This window comes from Scardinius erythrophthalmus, assembly GCF_964197995.2.
Source record: "Scardinius erythrophthalmus genome assembly, chromosome: 3".
In the NCBI taxonomy this organism is placed as follows: Eukaryota; Metazoa; Chordata; class Actinopteri; order Cypriniformes; family Leuciscidae; genus Scardinius; species Scardinius erythrophthalmus.
In genome coordinates, this window is record NC_138223.1 from 15,069,005 (window position 1) to 15,094,833 (window position 25,829).

Consider the following 25,829-nt stretch of genomic DNA (forward strand, 5'->3'; position numbering starts at 1 on the left):
AACAAGAGTCTGTTTGTTTTGGCTGCTTTTGTCCGTCTCCAGGCAACCTCTTTAACAGTTCCGTTTTGAAGACTCTACTCGCCACTTTGTATCTATAGATCGGCAGGCCTGTCAGCAAACCTATAGTCCGTAATGCTAGTAATATGAATATTGACTTAATGATTCTGTTCACAATTCTTGAAATAAGTTTGAACTATGCATAAGCTCCCACTCTAGTCCACCAAGATGGTTTCTGAACATTAACTGCAGAAATGGGTCATCGAGTCATCATTGTCTCAACCATGAGCATATTAAAGCTGTATTCTGTAACTTTTTTTTGGTTTAAAAATAATCCATAACAAATGTGAGCAAGTACGTAACCAGCCAGTGTTCAAAACTGTCTGCTTGCCTTAGCTCGATTCAAAACGATAAGCTTGTAATACTGTTTTTAATTCCAGTGGTTCTGGTGGATTTCTGCGGGAAATTTGAGCATGCCTTTGCGTCATTACGTCACACCTGTACATGTAAAGAAGGTGTCTCGGCTAGTATGCTATATTGCATGTGTATATATATGTATATATGTATGTATGTGTGTGTGTGTAATATATATATAATATATGTATATATGTATATGTGCACCCAATTTACTTTTCTTTGCATAGTTTCTGTGTCAACTGTCTGTAAATAAAGTCAATCCTGACTCTTGATCCATTGTCATTACTGAATGGGTGCAAATCAGGACTTGAATCCATGTTCAACTTGCCCAGTGTGGGACACCATTCCAGTGTCTGTCTTTATAGGAGCTCCATCCTATGCTCGGGTCTTTGTGTTTGTTGGAGACCAAAGCATAAGTGTGGCTTCCCTCAAACCGCATTGCCCTCTCGTCTATTTGTAAATCTCACATCTGACGTCAGTCTTCACCAAGACTCCACTTTAGTCCCAGCCCAGACTCAGCGTCACTTTGTAGAGCCTATTACTGTAAATGGGATTTGAGCCGGCCAAAGAGTTAAATTTGCTAGATGCTATCTTTTCCCAGGTTAACCGAGAGGCTCGGTGCAGGGGAACAGATTGGGATGTTTTGTCTCTGTCGGGCAAGCTTGAGCCATCTCTATGCATGTCTGAAGAAGAGAAAGACTGGGAAAAGACAGGCCAAAGCAAAGCGTGTTTGAGTGAGCTGTGGAAGATTTGTTGAGAGAGGTAGACTACATGTTAAGAGTGAGAGAAAGAGAGGGAGTGGATGTGTGCGTCTTTCTGGCGTCCCTTCCTTTGTGTGTTGGAGAACTGAGAGGGGTGAGAGGGAAAGCTGAACCAAGCTGAGAAACATTAGCCAAATCTTTCTCTCTCTCACTCATGTTCTGTCACACTCTTGAACTTGCTCGTTTAAACTCCTTTTACTTCCTCTCTCTCTCTCTCACTCGCTCTCTCTCTCTCTCTCTCTGTTGGCTCAACTTTTCCAACTCTGACCTTCCTTCCTCCTCTTTTTTTTCCTTTTGGCTGTTGGGTTTTAAAAGACAAACTGTATCTCCATCTGTCCCTTTCCTCCCAATAATAATAAAACAATAATAATGAAGTAATAATAATTAAACATCATCATTTCAAATAATTAAATCTTGATCAAAAATGGTTAAAGAATATTAAAACATTTGTTTCTTGAAATAAAGCTGAAAAAAAGTGATATAAAACATTGACTTCCATGGTATTTTTTTCTTTCTCCATACTATGGAAGTCAACGGGGCTGTTTTGGGGCTTCAACTGTTTTGTTACCCAAATTCTTCAAAATATCTTATTTTGTGTTCAGCAGAAGAAAGAAATTCATACAGGTTTTTAACAACTTGAGGGTGTGTAAATAATGACAGAATTTCCATTTTGGTACTTTTAAGATTAACAAAAAAAAAAAAAAAATAATAATTAAACCTCAACTAGGCTCTATTTAAACTACAGTATATACATATTACTAAAATAACAATGTTATTTACACCAGTGCAATGTAACAATTTTTTTTATTTAATTAAATTAGAAGTAATAAGGCAACACTAGCTCTCTCTCTCTCTCGCTCTCGCTCAATCTCTCGCTTGCTTTTCCTTGGTCTGTTTGTGCCCCTTTTTAAATTTCATATGCAAAGTGCTTCAGCAGAGGAACTTCATGAATGTCAATGTTTTCTGGAGAGTAATGTCACTGCTCCATGTAGAGGTGGAGATATGCCTGTTTTTGTAATGTTCAGGGGGTGAGGGAGGAGCAAGGAATCGTGTGACAGTAGAAGCCAACAATGGATAGATGGGCTCAGGAGGGAAAGGAGGACCAGGAATGGACAGATAAAGCTGATGCACTCTGGAGCTCAGAGAAAAATCGATAGTAGTCAAGAGGGGGAAGCCTCAGTCCCCTGTATCTCGCTCTCTCTCTCTCCCTCTCTCCCTCTTCATTTTCCCTGGATCTCTTTCCTTCCCATACCATTACTCAGGACACCTCTTGTGTCGTGTGCCCCTTCCCCCACAATGACACCAGGATCTCCTCTCGAAATGAGGTCCGGAATGAACGATCTGTGTGCACCAGATGCAGGTAAAAATTGGCTTTGACAAATAAATAAACCATGTTGCAGTTGCATCAAGTTACTGGCCATCTGCTGATTAAGTTGAACTGCATGATCATCTGAGCCTCGCAGATTACAGTGACGGCACAATCCAAACTGAGACCATCAAAATAAAGACGACGTTTGTCACGGCTTCAGTGGGAAATTTGCCCTCATCTGTCGATTTAAAACAAAGCAAAAAACAATACTGTAAACTGGATTTTAATGTAATTTTTTTTTAAAGTGATCAAATTAAATGAAAGACTTTAACATTGTTACAAAACAACTAGCCTAAACCTCTTAACTTTTTATTAATCAAAGAATCCACAAAAATATTAAGTAGCATGAAATTTTTCAACATTGATAATAATAAGAAATGTTTCTTGAGCACCAAATCAGCAATATATTTATGTAAATATTATGTACTAATTTTATTAAACTATAATTTAGTATTCACTTTATGGCTCTCACCACCAACTACCTCATATAGTTACATATCATGATTCAAGTGCATCCGTATAATGATTGCGATTAAATTTGGGCCAAATGCACGATAGAGACCCGTGATTGCATTGGTACAAAGCTGCATTATTGCGTATCAGTCAGAGGTGTATAATGTTCCCTGTATTGATATGTCCTTTTAAAAATTAGTCCAGTCTGTGTCCCTCTGTCTTCTGCAGAGTGTCTTGCTTGCAGTTCAATTCAAATTTTATTCTTGTTCTTTCCCTTTGTGGGCCTCTTTCTCTTCCTCTTTCCCTCCTTCCCCCTTCTTGCGTTTCCCTTCATTATCATCGCAAAAGCGGGTGTACTGGTCATTTGGTCCCTCGTACATCATGTACCCCTAGTATCCTTCACAACGTGTCATCGATGAGTTTGTCCTGTTACTGTGGACTGAAAATGTGTCAATGTTGCTACAGTTGAACAGAGCAACCACAGGAAACGTTACACACAAACAGCGCAGTCAGACTTCAGAAGCAAGTTATGAGTGATTCTGACTGAAACGTTTTTTATCTGTCCAGTTTTATTTAGCGACCTTTTGTATTGGGGCTTAATTTTGACTGGCCAGCGCAAAAAATTGAGACTTATTTTAGCTATGGATTTGCAAAGAAAATAAAATCATTAGATGCACATTTTATTGCTTTGCATTGAAATAAACACATTTTTATGCTTTTTTGTTTTTTTTTAGATGCGGTATTTAGTTGTCCATGGCAACGGCTGGCATGACTACAGAGGGCTTTAAATATTGAGAAACTGAAATCGTCATTAGTCTGCAAGAAATTTGTTAGTCTGTCAGATATTTCATTATGTTTCTGTCAGCATGAAAATGTACCTTTTAGTGCAAAGACATCTCTAGTTGATGAGACTCGTCTGTCTGGTAGACTAATGATGGTTTAATTAGTAACATTCAGGCACACACAGCCCATGTTCACACTGAGGCTAAATATGAGTCTCACTCCTCATCTGAGTGCAGTTTTTTATTTTTATACACCAAGTTAGATTATGGCAGTGACAACCAGATTTATGTCCGTTATGTCCTTCTTTGCATTATTTCAAAACTAGCCTACTTTCCTACTTGTTTAAGAATGTTTTCAGATTTTCTTGATGTGTTTTAAATTTAGTTGATTATTTTATTATTATTATTATTACTATTATTAATCTGTAATGTATGAAGCCCCTAAAAGGACATGGTAATGGAAGAAAATATGATATGCAAGGAAAAATTATGTTAATGCTTTTGAGTTCTTTTGCAAATGTTTTGCGTTCCTCTAAAATCTATATCTATATATCTATATATTTGCGATCACAAAGTTTCTTGAGGGAACACAAATGTTTTTGTGGCAAAGTTTTCGCGGGCGAAAGCAAAAATATTGAAATATTGTAAATTTTTTCCTCCCATCTAATTTGCCAATAACATGTCCCTTTAGGGTCTCCGTAGAAAGTGACCTTGGAAAAGATGTTATATAAATAATGTATATAATATTTTTATAATTATATTTTTAATTAATTTAATATTTATATAATTATATATATAATTAATTTAATATATTTATATAATACATTTATATAATCAATGTTTTTGTTTTACATTTTTTTAAGATTTATTATTATTATTATTATTATTAGCTTATTTTTTATTTAATTATTTAGATGGTGAATCTTACAAATAAGCAGCCGTGATTGCCATGTTTTAATGGGGATGGATTTTAGAGTGAACTTTTAACCTTGCCTCCAGTTGCTTTGAGACTTGTATCACAATAAAGTGTTCATCATGCTGTCAGGACAAACCCTTTCAGTAGTTAATTCATTCCTTTTAATGCACCACTGCTGAAAATATTCAAAATCGAAACTCTTGATAAACTAGACAGCCTCACTTTGGATGGATTAATTGGTTGTTTTAGATGGTTGTCTAGTAGTTGCATGATATGGTGTCAATATCCTCCTCATACCCATGGATATCTCTCTCGCTCCCTCTCTCTCCCTGTTATCTCAGTGTCGTCAGTCACTCCTTGCTTCACTCACTCGCTCTGTCATTGAGAGAAAAGAGACTGAAAAAAAAAACGTATGGTGACAGAAAAAAATAGAAGCACGAGTTCAAATAAAAAGCTTTTTTTGTGGGCACTTCACACACTCCTCGCTCATACACACAAGCGTCCTTGTCCTTGGAGAGAGTTTTTTTTTTTTTTTTTTTTTTTTATGGATTGTTCAAGGGTAATCCTGTGCTCGTCTGATGAAACGTTCACAGAGACACTGGAAACACGCAAACAAACACAGACGGGCAAAAAAAATTATATTTTGAAACTCAAAAACAAAGACCCAAAGAAAACAAAAGGCTTTGGATGTATTGTCATGAAAGCACCATACTATAATCTAGGATTAATGCATCTCTCTCTCTCTCTCTCTCTCTCTCTCTCTCTCTCTCTCTCTCTCTCTCTCTCTCTCTCTCTCTCTCTCTCTCTCTCTCTCTCTCTCTCTCTCTCTCTCTCTCTCTCTCTCTCTCTCTCTCTCTCTCTCTCTCTCTCTCTCTCTCTCTCTCTCTCTGACTTCAATAACATGTTGTCGTCATCATCAATGGACGGACTTTTACTGTCAAAACCTCTAGAGCACCTTTTATCGTTTAATTAGCAAGACTGACCCAAGTAAATACGGTTTATCCTTTACAAACAACAACTGTATTACAAGAGCTTATACTGCAGCATTAAACAGTATAGAGATAATTTGGGTTGTGTGAATCTGATTATATGATGGTGATTGTGATTACGTTTATTGTAATAACACACCAGGCAAGATTAAAGTATTGCCCAGATGTCTCAACATGCTGCTGATATCCTGTAAAGCTGCTGGATCAAGAGTCTGTTTTTGGGCCTGTTGAAACTGTTGACTGCCAAACATTGCATACAAGCTGTAAATAATTATGCTGCATCACATGGTTATAGTGTTTTAGCTGCTTCAATACACTTGGCTGTTGAGTTAACTGTTCTTGTGCTGTCTTTAGGTGCAATGGGAGGAGTATACCACTATCATTCAGAGCATGCATGCGCAGACGCCACTGACAAGGTAAGACATCAATACTAACATAGACTAACAATCAGCCAAATTCTTCATGTTTAACATTGACTTTTGCAGAGCATTTTGTTGTACTACTCAAGGTGCTACAAATGAAATGCCCATGACTGCAATGTCTCCATTTAAATTACAGTTTAGCTCCAATTTTTGTTTGTCAGTATGTGGTTTTGTGAATTTTTTTCTGGTATAACATTGTTTAAAGCTATTTTTTCTATGTTAAAATACTTTCTCCTACCCTGACTAATGTGCAGAGACTAAGGCAAGTTGTGCAAAACCAGGTGTAGTCTTAATTCTTGAACTAGTGACTCTTGTGAGTCAGTTCTTTTTAGTGATTCAAACATATACTCCTCCTAGCTTATTTTGTTGTGTTGTACTTTCAGCGTAATTCCTTACTTATAACTGTTAATATGACAATGTGCATTTAAACGTTTGCCAATAATATTTTATAAAAAAATGAATGAAATGTTTGTTTAGAATTGTTTTATTAAATATACTTAATGTCAGTTATTGGATCGCATTCATTTCTACGTGTAACGTTCAAAAGTTTGGGGTCAGTAAGATTTTTTTCTTAAATTATTACTTTTATTCAGCATGAAGTTATTAAATTTATCAAAAGTGGCCGCTAATAATACAAGTTAATACTGTTCTGTTAAACAAAGAATCTTGAAAAAAATGATCACTGTTTCTACAAAAGATATTAAGCAGCACATTTGTTTTCAGCATTGATAAATGTTTCTAGAACACCGAATCAGCCTATTAGAATGATTCTGAAGGGTCATGTGACCCTGAACACTGGAGTAATGAAATATAGCCTGTCCATTGCGGGAGTAAATTGCGTTTTAGAATATTTTAAAATAGAATATTTGTGCTGTATTTATTGATCAAATAAATGCAGTTTTGTGAGACTTCTTTCAAAACATTGAAATATCTTACTGACCCCAAACTGTTGAAAAGTAGTGTACTAAAAATAATTATTGATATATTATGAATGAATATGACCAATTAAACTACAGTAAAAAAAAAACAGAAGGCACAGAACCACTTTTTTGAGGAAATCAACTTGGATTGCTAATAGTCTCTGCATTTTAAGTGATTATGAGAGAAAATATTTTCGATTACACTTCAGCTGTCCAAGTGTCCAAATCATTTTGGAGTCACTGTATGTGGCTTCTTTTGTACCAAGACCGTTGCTGGTTTTTCATTCTCAAACTATTTGAATCATTCATTCAAAGAACTGTTCTGGTACATGTTGGGAAATGTGATGTTCTGTCATTCCTGGCCTTTTAAAATCAAGAGCGAGAGGGAGGGTAGATGGTGCAAAAAACAAAAGGCAGTTCCTGCCCAGTTTTACTCCACAGTGTTTACAGTCAAAGGGAGGAGGAGGGCTAGCTGACTGAAGCTCTGTGATTGGCCACAACGGCCTCTGGGGGCGGACCCGGCCCTGTGAGGGAGGGAAAGGGGGAGGGGGAGGAATGCGAGCGGGCGGCGGGAGAGGAAGAAGGGATGATGTGTGAGCGAGAGAGAGAAAGAGGAAAGCATGGAAAGGGGGAGCGGGGGCACTAATGATTTCACCTCCAGCTGTGGGACACGGAGAGAGGGGAACAGTGGCTTAGAAATGGATGGCTGTCGAAATGAAGGGAGTGGAAAAAGACCGATGGGGCTGTGTTGGTGCGAGCGAGAGACTGAGTTATGGCCGAATGAAACTAAGGGAATGTAGTCTGTATTTCTGAGAGGATTTTGCTCCATTAAAAAAAAAAACTTTAATGCTTTTGCTTAGTGGCAGAAATGAAACCAGGCCAACAACCCTTACTGTTTCCTGTTTTTGACAAATGTGTGTGTGTGTGTGTGTGTGTGTGTGTGTGTGTGTGTGTGTGAGAGAGAGAGAGAGAGAGAGAGACGGCACACACACACACACACACACACACAGAACAGAAGAGTGTTTGGGCCCGTGGGTAACTGCATCTCATCCTGTGTGTGCTGACTGTTCAGAACTAAACAAAGCATATTTTGGGGTGTGTGGAGCCGTTTTGAAAGCTTTGTGCTCGCTGCTGGCCGTCTATATGAACAGCAGAACGGGACGTGTTGGCTCTTGGGAGGTCCTGAATATAGAGTGCTGAAACTGAGACGTGTGTGAGAGTGTGTGTGTCCATTCCTAGGCCTCCGCACAGGCAGAAACAAGCTCGCCATGGTGTAGAATGTGGAGGCGGCCTCAAATGGGTTTGCCTGTCAGAGGGAGGAGAAATGAAAGGCTGGAAAATAATGAGATGGAGGAGGAGATGAGGGGGACCCGCTTATTCGGAGCACTTTCATAAAGTCCCAGCGTTTGAAGAGCAGTCACCCAGCGCAAGGACTCTATAGACTCAGCCTATTAAATATTAAAGTATTACACTGAAACAGAAGCACATTGTGGCATGTGAGAATGTGGAATCTCCTGCTGATTGTTTCGGGAGGTTGGAAAATATGGCATCTCGTGATGTCAGTGCCTAGCAAAGTAGTGCAGTTCAGAACTTTCATATTTCCCCTCCAGATGCATTTGTTATTTGAGAGCATATAAATGTTCAGTCTACGCTCTAAAAAATGCTGGGTTGTTTCAACCCATGTTTGGGTCAAATATGGACAAACCCAACCATTGGTTTAAAAATAAAAAAATAATAATTAACACAATGGTTGGGTTTGTCCATATTTGACCCAAACATGGGTTGAAACAACCCAGCATTTTTTAGAGTGTAGATTGAACATTTATATGAAGTTTATAAGAAGTTTTTTTGAAGTTTATACTCTGGTATAAACGCTGGTAGTTATGATTCTGTCTGACCAATCAGTGATCTGCAGTGTTTTCACATCACATTTTAGTATCGGTACGGTACGCTTGGAACCTCAACAGAGGTGGTACCATTTAAAGCAAGCCGAAGCGAGCTGTACCGTACCATGCAGTGGAAAAGCGCCAAAACGTGCCATACCGAGCCGAGCCGTACCGTACCATGCAGTGGAAAAGCGCCATTAATCCGACAAATTATTTTATCAAACCTAATTAACCAAAATTTGAATGGTTCTAACGGTATTTACCGTAAGGGAAATGCTGGTACAGGACAGGTACAGGAGTACGAAAGCAAATCTTTAAGCAATGGAATTTGTATTGGAGCAGTTTTATGACTAAAAACATTGCATTCAGATAGATTTAGTGTAGTGGTTAAAGAGAAGTTTCGCACGAGACCAGTCCCTGAATAACCACCATTGTGCCTTTCTGCAAGGCATTTAACCCCAGATTTCTAAGTGTACTGTTAGTCACTTGGGTAAAATCTCTAGGGACCCAGCAGTACCTTAAGACTGAGAAGTACCAACTTCACGTGAATTTTATTTAACTTTTTTTGTTTAAAAAAAAAAATTCTACTTTTATTTTTTTCTATTTTGTATATTTTAAGAAACCACTTCAGAAAAAACTAAATTATTCCCATTAAGTAGTGGAAAAATGTGGCCTGGCAAGCCAGACCTACATCAAGATGTTTGGTCTGGCAACTCACCATAGACACGGCTCAATCCGAGGGGCGGGATAAATAGCTGTCTTTCAAATTCACTCTGCACGTAATAGGACAGCGCTTCAACCAACCAGAGAATTTTCCCAACAGCGGAGCTAACGTTAGTTGATAGATTCAACTTTTGAATCTGGCCAGCAAAACTACGAACACATCTTCCTTTTTTAAGAATGCAGGGCTTAAAGTATTCCGGCACCGTGCCAGATCTCCGGCGTGCGGCCTTGAGGAAGAAAAAAAAAATTTGAACTTGCATGCGGTTTAATATTTTCGAGTCAATTGATTTCACCTACCAATCATATGAAAGGAACGCAGCTGTTACTAACGTTACAAGCCTATCAGAAGCAGAGCAGGGCGGGGCCTGGCAACACAGTGTGATTGAGATTTATACGTCACGTTGGCGTTGTCGGTGAAAGGAGCGCTAGTTCATGATGCTTGGGGATGATGTCCTACCCACGGGCGTAATTTCCTATGGGGACACTTTTCAAAATCCCGTTGTCCCCTCCACCCCCACTCAAATTCGTTTGTTATGATGTTTAACCGCACGCTGTCAGTGAATGTCCTCCTGAAACACACACACACACACACACACACACACAGAAAGACGCGCACCAGTATCGCAGTCGACAGCGCGCCATCGAGTTCTCTTTCGCGCTTGAACGAACCATAACACACACATTTATGCCAAAATGTCAGTTTTGTCGAGTATCTTCACAAGAACAGTCAAATGAGTTAAATACAATCTTAAATGGAAGTAAAGAGTAGAGAATGAGATGCGTGAGATCCTGTCAGCAGCGGCGGGTATTAAAGTGACAGCAATTCTCTCTGTTAGTAAAGTTAACCAAAGAACAATGGGAACAGAGAAAATTACTAACTGCTCAACGCTTAAAGATTAATCTATTTTTCATTTATAATTTATGCAGTGCGGACTGTTATATAAACGTATTCAATTTCTATATAATTCACATCGGTTAGACAGGTAAGGTACAGGTAAATATGACATTTATTATGGGTTTAAGTGAGGATTGTTTTATGTTCACTTAAATTAAAAGTTGTTATATTATTTTTTTTTTTTTAAGCCTAATAAATGTTTCACATTTTGGAAAAATAAATTTATCGAGACATAAGTAGCTTTATCAGTGATACTGGTCTTCATTCATAAAAATATGCCATTAACATGCTTTAAAATAAATGGTGCCAATGAAGGCCCCCCCCCCCCACATACACACACTCACACACACAAATATTTTAGGCTCAGGATTTTTTTTCACTTTAACCCCTGAGAATGACTTAAGTGCCGTTCTTTGCTCTTTTCTCAAAGAAGAACTTAACTCCAAGTCCTCCAGAGTCGCGGCCAAAGCCGATTCGAAAGACTGTTCTTCAGCAGCAGCTCTTCTTTGTTTTCAAGTAACAGTTAGCAGGGAACCGTCGCAACTCTGTCGTCATTATGTTAAGCCCGCCCCGCCTACTCTATACTCGACGTGATTGGCCTGACCCAATTTAGGTTTTTCCAGCACGAAAGTCAATGGAGAGTTGCTAGACTACCCTGGCTGCAAAATACATTTTGCTGCCGCTAGGGTGCGTCTAGATTTCTAGGCTAGGAAAAATGCATAATTCACTCGATTTGCATTAGTTGATGCCATAGTTAATGTTGTCACTCAAGAGAGAGAGCTCCCTAATATGCTCTGCAACACAGTGTGTGTTAGCTTGCTTTGTTTGTCATGAAGACTTGTTCACATCAATCCACAAAAAATGTATCCCACATCACTTGGATTCTGTCCTCCAGAAGATTTCTGTGGAATTCTGGATGTAAATGTACAGCCCCTACAATGATAAAGGCTTGGCTAATGAATATTATTTCAATCACACTTCTTGGTAGCCTTCCTTAAGTATCTTGTCACAGACCATAATATTCCGGAGCCAAACCTTCTCCAGTTCAAATTTCTATATTTTATAAAGTTACTTCAGTTTAAATTTGATATAAAAATGTATTTTGTTTACTATTTTTAGTAGTAGTAGTTATAATAAAAAAATCATCATAATAAATTATATAATTTTGACTAAAATAATAATAAAAATACTTGGTCACAAAATGTTGGGCCAAATTTGATCGCTACAAAGTAGCACACTAAACTGAAAGCTGAAAAATGCTGCCTTCGAAGGATGCTTTCCAAGTAAGCTTCACTTCCTGTCTCCCGATTATTATTATTTGTATTTAATTATTTTTATTTTTTTTGAAGGCAGCATATATGTATTATTCGCTGCCTTTGATTTCCAATTCTGTGCAAGTTGAGCAAAAAAAATAAAGATGACGTCTCAAAGCTCGCTCTTTAAGGTAGATCATTAAACCGTTACTCTGCCATAGAAGTCTGAAATCAGTTTTGTTAGGTACCGTTATGTAAATGCAAACGCTGCCTGCTAAGTCACTGCCTGATAAGGCAACACGCCAGCTGCCTAAGCTTTCGGATGCAGCCCTGGAGTTTTTCAACTTGGTGTTTCAAATCAGAAGTCAAATCCTCCAAATTGTTCAGTGCTAGTGTAAGCTATTGTGCAATCATGTTCATTTTTAGTGGCGTAGTTGAGTTAGCTGGCTTGAATTAAGCAGTTTTTACATAAATTGTCCTCAGACATAGAATTGTTAAACTGAATTGGTATCAGAACCAGAATCTGTAAATCCCTTATGATTCCCAGCCCTAGTTATCCACAGCAGTGCTGACTGTCCTCAGATCGCAGGGATATATTGGCTGGGTGTTCAGCACTTTGCCAAGCTCCTTCACAATAGCAGCGGTTATTCCCTGTAGATAGTGCAGCCCCCCAGGCAGAGAGGGCTTGGTATTTGTTGAGCATGTGATGGCGGGTCCTGGAGCTGTAGTTTTTAAACAGGATGTTGAGCTCTCTCATAATCGTGTGGCACTAAGGACTATTTTATGCTCTGCTACAATGAATAAGGTCAAAATGCGAGACCACCGAGTATGTTAGAAGTTTTTGCTAATCTTCTTCCTAACATGTTAAGTCCACACACATGTTCAGATTTTGTTCTCCAAACCCCTCACCCACCCGCCTCCCCCAAACACGGATGTACGGCCCCATTAATGTTTCATACTAATGGACCTGTCTGACTGGGTTTAGACAGATGTGTGCGTCTGTGTGTGTTTGCGTCGCGCATCTTGGTTGCTGTTTGGCTTTGCCCTGAAGTGCTCCTGTGATCCTGTGACTTTACCTGAATTTGTGCTTTTTTTGTTTTTCAGTGAACGCTTTGTAATTTGCATATGTATTTAAGTGTGTTTACTTAGCTGTAAGTTGAGGACAAATTTGACAAAACCAGCCTTTAGGGACATTTGACGAATGTCCTTTTTTGAAAAAATTATATATATATATATAAGCATCCAATAACTAATTAACTTATAAATAACTAATTGTAATTATAATGTAATATTAAATATAATGTTCAATAAATATTATATTAGGGTTAGTCTACAGTAGTTATAAATGACTATTTCTAATTATAAGTTTATATAATATAATATGATATGATATAATAATATGATATAATAAAACATTTAATACTAAATATTATAATGATAATGTTTGGGTTAGTCTATAGTAATTACAAATGTGTTGCAATTATAATGTAATATTAATTAAATATAATAATATGTAATAGTTATGTTAAGGTAAATAATAATACTAATAATAACATTTATTTTTATTATTATTATTATTATTATTAAAACGGTACAACTGTAGATATTTCTCATTTACATATCAATTTAATTTATGTATTTTATGTTCCCTGTTCCATATGTTAAAATGTTCCCTGGTTTTTTGTATTATACAATTAATAATATATAACATCTATATATACATTTAATATTTGACATTTAAATGACTGGTTTAGGATATTTTGAGTATGTGTCCATCCGCTGTGTGTGTGTGTGTGTGTGGACAGTTACTGTTTTCGGACGGTTGTGTTTAAATGTCCTGAGGCTGTGTTCCAGGCGCTGCTCATAGTTCATAATTTTAAGTCGTACACTTTCCCCCTCTGAGCCCCACCCTGCTGCACCCTGAGGCATCACTCCTGTCCTCCTCCCATTCATCCATCCATCCATCCACTCTCCCCCTCCAGCCCCAGTTTCTCATCCTTCCCTTCACCTTCCTCTCCCCTGCCCTCCTCTCATGACTCTGAAGAAACCGTAGGACTGAGGGAAGACTAGTCAGAGCTCACTCTCTGGACTCTTTCCTTTGTTTGAACTCAAAAAGTGTGAAATGAACTATGAAAAATAGTAACATGGTACAATATTGTTTTGGCAGAAGAACCATTTTACATGTTCAAGAATCTCACTTTCATAAAATCAATGGCCAGCTGTGTAATTGTTTGCGAATGTTTCTTAGTCTTTTCAAGTGTAGTCAGACCACAGTGGAAAGATCCAGAATGTTCATTATAAAGTTGTCAAACAGGCCGACAGTGTGACCATATGGCCGTCAGAACAGGAGAGGCATTTCAACATGCTTGTAGTTTTAAAGGGTTAGTTCAGGATTTTAGACATGAATCTCTATAGCTTCCCCATAAGCAGTGTGGTGCATTGACCATGACTTACCCCCGACAGCGTCCTGTGAGCCGAGCTCCGGTCCAGTTTTGGTCAAGATGAAATTAGTCCGGCAAGTTTGCTGGGGTCAGGGCAATAAAGCTTTTTTCTTCTCAAATCAATATGTGTTCAAAAGAGTGATATATTTGCAGCACAAAACCGCTGTCTATGGAGAGGTCAGACCTCGTAATGGCTTGGCACTATTTTCTTCCCCGTCATATCACTGCGCGCTGCCGCTACCTACAGCCAGCTGGGAGCCGCGCACGCACGTGTCACTTTGTTTACAGCACGTAAAGAGAACGATAACATGTACGTCTGACTACAGCAGCGACGATGACAACAGTAGCTGCGTTTACATGGACACTTATAATCGGATTGACGGCTCAATCGGACTAAAAAACCTTCATGTAAACACCTTAATTGATCCGATTGAGCTCGATCCGAATGAAATTTCGATCGGATTGAAAGGGGTGGTTTATCCCTTTTGTAATCCGATCGAGAGAACATGTAAACACTTGATCGGATTGAAAACCGAAACTGAAAGGTCTGCGCATGTGCAATGACGTTAACTAGCGTAATGACGTATGACGCGCGGAACGAGCTGTTCTTCCTGTTGAATAAAGTGTCATATTAATAAGTTTCCCGTCATTCTAAAATTCTCATTTCACTCGCGCGTCTGTGAAGTGAAGCAGGACAACGTCCCACCAGTCCTTGTTTTGGATTCTCATCCACAGACGTCTGGTTTTGGCCGCGGGGAGGGGCATTTTTACTGCGTGATCAATAAGCAGCACGGCAAAACGGTTAATGTGCTCTAAATTATGACCAGAGACGAATTCATATTACGTCTGCTGTTTAAAACAAATAAAGATCCAATAGAGGAGAATATTTATGCGCGAAAAGCGGGAAACTCTGTATATTCGTGCAGTGTGCGCATGTCAAAACATCAGATCCGATTTAAAACTTGTGACATATAAACGCGCACATCAACCCGATTACTTTATTTATCATTCATGTAAACACCTTGTTCGGATTCATCAGTCGGATTGATTTCATTCCGATTGTGTCCATGTAAACGCAGCTAGTGACTTCGACACACAGCCAAAAGGATATCTTTTGGGATATCAAAAGGATAGCTTCTTTATCTTGGCCAGTTTGGAGTTCACATTGAAGCCCAGAGCAATGAGCCAAAGTCGCCTCAGAGCAACATCTGCCACAAGAAATCTTTGAAATGTGTGAGGAGAAAGCGCCACATCTTTGTTTGTACAGTCCGGATAGTCACAAGTCCGCACCATTTTCTACAAAGCTTGTACAAACTGATCGCTCTTGGTGAGTAGCTATGTTAGCTCGTTCGTGTAGCTGTTCTGAGCACGTAAACACTGCTGTAAACACTGCCGAACAACTGAAAAAGTGGTGTGCGCCTGCGCAGCTCGCAACTGGCTGTAGGTAGCGGCAGCGCGCAGTGTTATGACAGGGGAGAAAATAGTGCCAAGCCATTACGAGGTCTGACCTCTCCATAGACAACGTTTTAGTGACGCAAATATATCACTCTTTTGAACACATATTGATTTGAGAAGAAAAAAGCTTTATTGCCGTGACCCCAGCAAACTTGCCGGACTAATTTCATCTTGACCAAAACTGGACCGGAGCTCGGCTCACAGGACGCTGTCGAGGGTAAGTCATGGTCAATGCACCACACTGATTATGGGGAAGCTATAGAGATTCATGTCTAAAATCCTGAACTAACCCTTTAATATCCAATTTTAGAGCAAGGCTGTTAAAACTTCCATAGCTGCGCTGAAAATGACATCTTCATCTTTCCAAGACCCTGTTCTAGTAAATCACTGTGTCCGTACTCCGTATATAAAATGAATTTCCCATGAAGAATTCAGAACAGTGAGATTGTCTCCTTTTTTGATTTAAGTGATTTGATCGTACTGAGTGTAGTGTAGTACCTACCGAATCTAGTAATGTGATGTGAATATATACATTTTTATGTTTGTTTTTCATTATTCAATGGTTATACATTTTTAGTAGATAATTTAAAATGATTAAGCCAACAAAGTTAAAGTATAATTTGTGAGGTTAATATCAACTCCATTAAAACACCCAGACTCTTGTTTATCAGTAAACGCTGAAAAAAGTTCTATTTGACGTCTAATTTATTCATAAATCAAACTCTGATTATTTCTTCTTATAAAACCTTGATTTATTGACTAGCGGTCAAAGGTTTGTGGTCTGTAAGATTTTAGAGGCTGCATTTATTTGATCAGAAATACAGTAAGAACAGAAATATTGATGTTTGTTTGTTTGTTTGATGAATGTTTCTAATTTGATATTTTAATAAGTCATTTATTCCTGTGATGACACAGCTGAATTTTTAGCATCATTACTCCAGTCTTCAGTGTCACATGATCCTTCAGAAATCATTCTAATATGATGATTTGTTGCTCAAGAAACATTTCTTATTATTATCAATGTTGAAACAGTTGTGCTGCTTAATATTTAGGTGGAAACTGATCCTTATTTTTTATATATTTACTTCAAAAGAACAGCATTTATTTGAAATATATTTTTTGTAACAAATTTGCTGTCACCTATGATTAATTTAATGCATCTTTGCTCAATAAGTGTTGCATGAACATGCATGAAATATCGCCATCTTTATTTTATTTTACGTTCTTGTAATAGATGAGATGGTTGTAGATGGTAATGGAAGAGAAAAAAACAAAGTTGCAGAAGACCAACAAAAAATATATATAATTTAAATGTGTATAATAATATTTGTGTGTGAGAGTGTGTACACTGCATACTGTAGGTTGATGTCATTGTTCGTCACGTTGCTTTGCAAGGTCTCACCTCTCACACTGAGAGATGTAAAGAAGTGTCTGCTGGAAGTCTAAGTAGATCGAAGTGACATTTTTACCACATGGAAAATGAGATGAGGGGGAATATATGGTGTATCTGTTTCAAGAGACATTCAAATAAACCTGACTCAAATCCATATGCAGATAAGTCCAGCCTGCTCCCCAGCTGTTTCCTGTTACTGATTTCTCACACACGCACAAACACACACAAAAAGCCTTTCCTGGTGTCAACGGCTGCTCTCTGTATCTCCACACTTGGCTTAACCCTGTTTTGTGAGCTCACCTTACCACCCACAACGAGCCTCTGTCTCTCTCTCTCTGTCTCTCTGTCTCTCTCTCTCTCTCTCTCTCTGTCTCTCTGTCTCTGTCTCTCTCTGTCTCTCTCTCTCTCTGTCTCTCTCTGTCTGTCTCTGTCTCTCTCTCTCTCTCTCTCTCTGTCTCTCTCTCTGTCTCTCTCTCTCTTTCTCTCTCTCTGTCTGTCTCTCTGTGTCTCTCTGTCTCTCTCTCTCTATACTGTCCATTTGTGTGCATCTACCATGTGATTCTAACTGAAGTTGCACTTGTGATATTTTAAGATGTTCCTCTAGTTTGCATCTTAAAAGCCTTACAGAGACGTGTGTGGGTTTGTGTTTGAAAAGTTTTTCTGAGTAACTTGTTAGTCATCTGAAAGTGCTTTAAGAAAGTCAGTCGTCCCTTTTCTGATCTTGCCCCTTGTTAAACTATGACTCTTCCCAACTGAGTAGGCCCAGGTTTTGAAAAGCTCATCAGGCCATAAAGTGTGTGTGTGTGTGTGTGTTTAGTCATGAGTGAGCACGTGTGTGTTGACTTCCAGTAAAAGGCGAGTGTTAGATGAAGCTGCATGTTACACATACTGACTCATGTGTCGCTGCATGTTTCTCCATGTCTTAGAGGAGATGGCTGACTTGAGATGAATGAGTTTGTGTAACACCGGCTGAGCAAGTGTGCGTGTTGAGCAACAAGCCATGGGTTTCCTCAAACTTTTCGGAAAGTGACCTCACACTGCCTTAGGCAACAGAGGCATTGATATAATTGACAGGAAATGCCACTAATGCCGTCAGGCACAAAAGCTGCTTGTGCTCTCATTGGGCAATACCAATTAGCATATGTGCAAAAAATATATATATTTGTTCACAATCATGGATTATAATATTGTGGGGAATTCCTGTGGTACAAAACTGCTCCTTTTTGTGCTGTATTTTTTGTCCAGTGGTGAGCAATATTTATTATAACATTATTAAAAATGGAATGTTAATTGTTAAACTAAGCTTGACATTTGTTTTTGCCTGAACTGTTCCTTTAAGTGCATCAAAAAACTGTAGTACCAAGAGTAATGGTGCAGTTTGATTTGGTTTGTAATTGTAGATGAGTTACTGAGCGATTTACTGTGTTTTGTCCCTCAGACGGAGGATTCTCCAAGTCCGAAGAGACAGCGTCTTTCCCAGCAGTCTGTATTGGAGTTTACCTCGGCCCCTCCTTCCACACCCTCACCACCAATCAGACCATGGGAGCTTCCGCCCAGTCGCAGGCCACACCCCTATCCCCACCCACACTACCACCCCGAGCGCTGCCACACACCTGCTCGGCACAGACGCAGGTATGCTGTGTGTTAGTTGACTGCTAGTACTAATTGCTGTCATGATTAGCTGTCAGCTCATGCTGTGCTGTGACATTTGTCTAGTTTGTCTGTATAATGCATTGTTTCAAAATGGATTACTGTATTTTGAATTATATCAATTACTGTGTTGGAAAATGACTAATTTTAGGGGGAAAGCCCATAATTCTTGTCTTTTCTTTAGTTATTTAGTCCCTCAGTGAGCATTATAAATACTAGAGCTGGTTATTAGAACGGAATAATATAATAATAATTTATTTATTTAGTGAATGTTAAAGATGGCTATTTTTGTACAAATAGTTTTTATTAAATGCATAAATGAACATTAAATACAGCCAATGAATATATTATGTGATATTAAATACTATATCAATATCCACTGGCTGTATTGAATGTTTATTTATGTTTAATAAAACTATCTATACAAAATGAACCTTCTTTAAAGAGGCTACATGCGATTTTCTGAAATTTAAACTCGCGACTGACACCTGTGGCCAAAAACCGGAACTGCTCTTCCTTTCTGCTCGCTCTCGTACGTGCACACTTCACAAGTCATCCGCTGCAAAGAAGTCAACATTATGTTTACAGAGGTAAGAACAGTCAAATACATATATTGTTTGAGAAACTAAGTTTGTTTGCTGACTAGCGGTGGTGGCAGAGTGATCTGAAACGTTTAACATGAACGCGCTTGACGTCACATCCGCAGACAGCGCGCGAAAAATCCGACCCGACAGAAAATAGGAAAAATAGGATACAGGCTTATAGGTGCACCCACTGTGAGCTGACAAGGTGTCAGTATGCTCATCAGGAGATGTTTGAGTCATAAATGGTCAAATAAAAAGGCTATTGTAACATTTATTTTGGGGAAAAAGTTGCATATAGCCTCTTTAACATCCACTAAATGTAAAAAAAAAAAACCAAAAAACTATGATATATATATGATATGTGATATGATGTATGAATGTTAATGAATGGTAATAATGTTTTAAAACACAATTTTTATATAAATAAACATTTAGTGCAGTCAATGGATATATTATTATATAGAAATATTACATTTAGTGAATGTCTATGTTTTTATTTTATTTTTATTATTTACAAAATTGTAGGCCTTTTATAAAAGCATTCAGTGCAGACATTATCAATAAATGTGACTCTTTCTGTGCAGTCCTCCAGTGCGGCGTCAGCGTGGTCGACGAGAGCGTCTGTCACGGCACCATCCCCCTCATGGTTCCCCGGGTGGGGGGCAAGATGAAAACTACCGCCACCCTCCTCACCCACATTCTCTTCATCCCTACGGCCAGCCACCATCCCACCCTCCACCCGGCCTTGATGAGCCCCGGGCCTTTCACCCACCCACGCTCTCGCCACGGTTATTGCACCCGCCACAGCAGGGCGCCATGGTGATGGACCTCCATGAGCAGGTTAGAGGGTTGGGGCGGGAGCTCAGTGTTTCAGTGAGATCATAACGGGGCTTATTGAGCAGCAATATTAAGCAGACTATGATGTCCTATATCCAGTGTTGGGGAAAGTTACTTTGAAAAGTAATGCATTACAATATTGCGTTACTCCCTTAAAAAGTAACTAATTGCGATACTTAGTTACTTTTTTAGGAAAGTTTTGCGTTACGTTACTTTTTTTTCCGATTGGGATTGTTTTTTTTTATTGTAACAAGTTATATTTTAGAGCAAATGTAAAGACCCTTTCACACCAATATTGAAATAATAAGCCTCAGGCTGAAGGAAATGCAAATTCACACGTGTACAGTAGAGGGCGCAGCTCAAGCAAACCTTTCAGCTGTGCTGCCATTCTGGATAACGGAAGAATAGGATGCAGGAGAAAAAATGTTTAACACTTACTTAAAGTGACACCTACAAAAAAAATCTAGTCATTTTTGGTTTAAAATGAATCATCCAAGGTCAGTAGCAAGTACATTGGTCAAAAGTGAGATTAAATGTGTTAAAAATAATGTATGTTTTATTTAACATATTTAGTTATTGGAGGTTTGCATAGGATTCTGATCCTGCATTTCACTGATTTCATTCATTTTGAGGAATATTGAATCCTTTTTGTGTGCAAGTGAGTAAATGCACGCTCAAATTTAGTCTAGAACTGCAATAACCATCATGTTTACACACAACGCCTCTGCATTTCGGTTTGTCTCAACATGGGGACAAGACAGCTGTCAGTCAATAAATGGGAAAACTTGCGTTACTTATTTCAAAATAACTCTACTAGTTACTTTACTAGTTACTTGAAAAAGTAATCTGATTACGTAACTCGAGTTTCTTGTAATGAGTTACCCCCAACACTGCCTATATCATAACTTTTTTTGTGTGTGTGAGACGCGTACCCCCACATCTCTAGTGGAAATGTGTGTTGTTGTTTTTTCAAATCTCACGTCTGTCGCCACTTGTCTCAGTTTCCAGGTCCAAACGAAGTCAGATGTCAAAAGCAAACAACAAACAACAAACGGTGCTAATAAACACTCCCGCTATGCTGTAGTACTACCGAAAAATTATGATCATAACCTTTATGTGCATACCGAAATCTCAGACGGCCAGACAGTGATTCATCTTGTATGAATCGTTAAAATATTGGCGGCTGGGTCACAATGAGCCCAGAGAATGTAGTGTACACTGTGAGTTTTTAAAATCTTGAATGTATGATATGAATAAATAGTGCTCATAGACAGCTGTTAAGATTCTCATTTGAAACAAGTAGTGGCTTGGACCCGAATTAACAAGCAGGTACTGAAATCATTTAGCATTATCATTATTGAAGTGGACACTTTTATGATGGTTGATTTATAATTCAAACTTATTTGGGACGTTTAACAAAAGTAATGACTCTTTGTGTGTGTGTATATATTTATTTTTATTGTTTTTGCATGCGCTTTTAGCTCCCTCAGGGTACGGTGCCGGTATCATATACAGTTTCTCCAGTGCCGCCCCATGGTCTACCCGCTCCCCTCTGCACAGGACAGCATCTCCCAGCATGCTCTTCTCAGCAGCAGGTGCCTGCCTGTTCTGTGGTCTTCAGCGGACAGCAACACTATCCAATCTGTAGCGTACCACCTCCAGTAAGTACAGATCAGGGTGTGTAAAGGCACCGCATACATTTTTTGAGCTCATTGATTTGTTTGGATATGCTGCCTCCCAGTGGTAGGAAGTTGTTACATTCCTATTTTAATCTCTGAGGGTGCAATCTCCATTTGGAATGGTCTGAAATAATTTGTTTGTTTGACCTGCAGATGTTGCCGGCGTGTTCGGTGCAGCATTTGCCAGTGCCGTACGCATTTCCTCCTCTTCTCTCCAGCGATCCACCCTTCCTGCTTCATCCTCCGCATCTGTCACATCATCCGGGCCACCTCACCACTCCTGGACAGTTCTTACCCTTCCAGACACAACAGTCTCGATCTGTGAGTGTACAATCGCAATGCCAACACAATGTTTGTATTTATATTTTTATGTATTTAAGCTACCATTCAGAATTGTGGAATTTGTGCATCTTTTTTTATTTTTGAACAAATTCTCATGCTCACCAAGGCTACATTTATTTGATCAATTGCAGTGATATTGTGAAATATTATTGCAACCTTGAATAGCTGCTTATCTATTTTAGTGTATTTTAAAATGTAATTTATTCCTGTGATGACAAAGCTGAATTTTCAGCATTATTACTTCAGTCTTCAATGTCCTTCAGAAATCATTCTAATATGTTAGAATGATTTGGTGCTCAAGAAACATTTTTTATTATTATAAGTAGAGCTGGGCGATTTTTTCCCCCCAAAAAAATCTGTGATTTTTTTAATAAAAAACTCGATTTACGATTCGATTCGATTTTTCCCCCCATTTAAAACGAAATAACTGCAAACTGTAAATATATTTTAAAAATATATATTTATTGTATTTAAAAGTGCATCAACATAAACAAAAATTGCAAAGGCAAACCCTTTCTCTAACTGAAAAGTCACTGTGCGTGCAACAAAGATTGTTAAACATCTAAATTATTTATACTGTATTTGGATTGAGCTAATAAATCAACAAAAAATCCTCAGGTAACTCTTATGCCTGGTTCAGATTACACGATTTTTTTGTCTGTTACGATAGTCACTGTGTCAGATTACACGATTTTGACTCCTAAAAATCTTGTCATGTAGTGGACAAGAAACATGTCAGACTACACGTTGTTTTCCGACCAGTCATCGCGAGCCGTCTCACACACATTCACTCGCACATATAGCCTACACACACACACACACACACACACACACACACACACACACACACTCTCTCACTCGCACATACACACTCACTCACTCTCGCGCACACACACTCGCTCACTCACTCGCGAACACACACAGTCTCTACCTCGCGCGCCATCGCCGTGGAGGACCGTTAAAAAATTAAATATGCTAGTCTTTTTGTCATGATGTCGTGAAGCATCGAGGGCTGCGCCAGGGAGCATGTTAGGGAAACCCTGAAGGAAGATTTGACGAATGCAAAATGTATGTATTGTACGCTATACTGAAGAGGGGGAGGAAAAAAATCTAAAAAATCGATTTTTTGAAAATATGAATCGATTTGACCTACCAACTCGATTTTTAAATCAAATCGATTTTTTTCCCAGCCTTAATTATAAGTGTTAAACAGTTGTGCTGCCTAAAAATTCTGGAAACGTGATTAGTTTTTCAGGATTCTTTGATCAATATAGAAAGTTCAAAAGAACAGCATTTATTTAACATAACATTTTTGTAGTGTTATAAATATATTTTTTAATAAAGTATCAATTTCTTAAAAAAAAAAAAAAAAAATGACTGACTGACCCCAAAAACTGTAAATATTTATATTAATACATATCGTTTTTTTTTTTACTATAGTTCTGCTAAATAAATAAAAAATACATTTAAAAGTATTTAAATATTAGTAGTAATGTTTACAGTACACATGTTGACAATCAGAAAATGAATAAATCCTGTTTGTTTGTTTGTTTGTTTGTTTGTTTGTTTGTTTTTGTGAATAGCCGCTGCAAAGGATAGAGAATGAGGTGGAGTTGTTGGGGGATCATCACCTGTCGGTAGCTGGAGGGTTTAACTATCCTCACTCTGGCCATCCTAGTCCTCTGCCACCTTCCACCCCACTACAGTTCCTCTCCCATGAACCCCTGCACCAGGAGCTCTTTGGTGTGGTGAGTGATCTTCAAGCTTTATCACCTCAGATCAAAAGCTGCTTTAACACTGTCAGGCCAGCGCGAACCAGGGCTAACAAAAACGTGCCTTGCTGGGCCAATAGTCTCGGACCTTGAGCCGCGAGGCTAAAATCAAGCTGCATATCCACTGTCGGGACGCAGCACTACCCTAAAACTCACCCTTAACACTCCATAGAATGATGCCACACAACCCCACCATTTCACCTGTTGACTGAAAACCAAGCATGACAGAAGCAAACGTTTGGTCTTTACTTAGACTTTAGACTCCAGCATCAACCAGTTATTTATGATAAAAATGTTACAGGGACAGTAATTCTGTCAGGAGTGCACATTAAAGGGTTAGTTCACCCAAAAATGAAAATTATGTCATTAATGACTCACCCTCATTTCTGTTCCTCCATTGAAAGTCAATGGACTGCATACTGTCCATGTCCAGAAAGCCAATAAAGACATCATCAAAATAGTCCCTGTGACATCAGTGGCTCAATCTTAAGTTTATAAAGCGACGAGAATACTTTTTATGCGCAAAAAGTAAACAAAAATAACGACTTTATTCCACTATTCATTTCCTTCTCTCTGGGCCTCGAGCTATTTCACATAGTGTTTTTGCGCAGCGCATCTATGTTGTACGTCACACGTAGGCTCACTATTGGCCGACGCTGGTCATGTGTGATGCGTGTGACGTACAACACAGACGCGCTACGCAAAAACACTACGTGAACTCACTCGAGGCCTAGAGAGAAGGAAATGAATAGTGGAATAAAGTCTTTTTTTTTTTTTACTTTTTGCGCACAAAAAGTATTCTCGTCGCTTGATAAACTTAAGATCGAGCCACTGATGTCACATGGACTACTTTGATGATGTCTGTACTGCCTTTCTGGACATGGACAGTATGCCGTCCATTGACTTTCAATGGAGGAACAGAAAGCTCTCGGACTAAATCTAAAATATCTTAAACTGTGTTCTGAAGATGAACGGAGGTCTTACGGGCTTGGAACGACATGAGGGTGAGTCATTAATGACATAATTTTCATTTTTGGGTGAACTAACCCTTTAATCATTATACCGTATTTACTATTGCATACAAAAAGAGACACGTTCCTACTTATTCAGTCGCGCCTGCTTCCATTTGTGTGATCAAACGAATGCATAAAACAACTCTATTGAGGCTTTTTAAATCCAAAAGCTAAAACGTTTAAAATAAATATTGATAAAATATCATGTTTACGTCACATTTTTTTTAGAAAAATTAGAATCTCTATTAATTTTCCACTAAATGATGCAATCCGAGGAGATTTGAGCATCTCTCCCATCTCACAATACGGTTATCCTATCAGCCAACAGAGGGAGCTCACGAGAACAAAGTTATGAGTTAACCTGAGCACATTTAATCTATAACATTTGCGGATGCATAAGTACGGTATCAACAAATGCACAGGGAAGAGACCGTTAAATACAAGATTATAATCATATATGCTTGGTCTGATTTCTTCAAGCAGTCTGTGGTATTAACAGTGGTCACCATAAGTAGCCTTTAGCACCACATATAAATATATTTCTGCCTATATTTAAAACTTCTGCAGTCTGAAGTTTTTTCCTCTCACAAATAGCTGGTAGCCTGAAATGAAAGCATGGGAAATGAGCTGCAGTGTTGACCCTCTACTAAATCATATAAACTCCGCCTTTGTTCATAACCACTCCTCAAGCCCCAGTTGGCCCGCTTTGGACCAAGGTATTCGGCGGGCCAAAAAACCTGGCCGTTGGCCCAGAGGAAGCCCCGTTATTGACAGTGGTAATGCGACTGGACCTGGCACTCGCTATAGCACGCACTGTCGCTTGGTTTTGGCCCGACAGTGGAAACGCGGCTAATGCAAATTAAACAATCTAAAAACGGTT

General features: G+C 38.7%; 1 protein-coding gene across 2 annotated transcripts in view; it reads left to right on the plus strand.

Moving 5' to 3' along the window:
* The window catches only part of rnf38 (ring finger protein 38), a 38,491-nt gene that overhangs the window by 8,409 nt on the left and 4,253 nt on the right, over nucleotides 1–25,829 (plus strand). For both annotated transcript variants that reach the window (XM_081362527.1, XM_081362528.1), the window contains exons 3-8: nucleotides 6,039–6,100; nucleotides 18,511–18,704; nucleotides 19,891–20,146; nucleotides 21,625–21,804; nucleotides 21,976–22,143; nucleotides 23,748–23,912. In XM_081362527.1, the coding sequence (XP_081218653.1) occupies nucleotides 6,039–6,100; nucleotides 18,511–18,704; nucleotides 19,891–20,146; nucleotides 21,625–21,804; nucleotides 21,976–22,143; nucleotides 23,748–23,912 (1,025 nt within the window). The remainder of the gene's footprint in view (nucleotides 1–6,038; nucleotides 6,101–18,510; nucleotides 18,705–19,890; nucleotides 20,147–21,624; nucleotides 21,805–21,975; nucleotides 22,144–23,747; nucleotides 23,913–25,829) is intronic.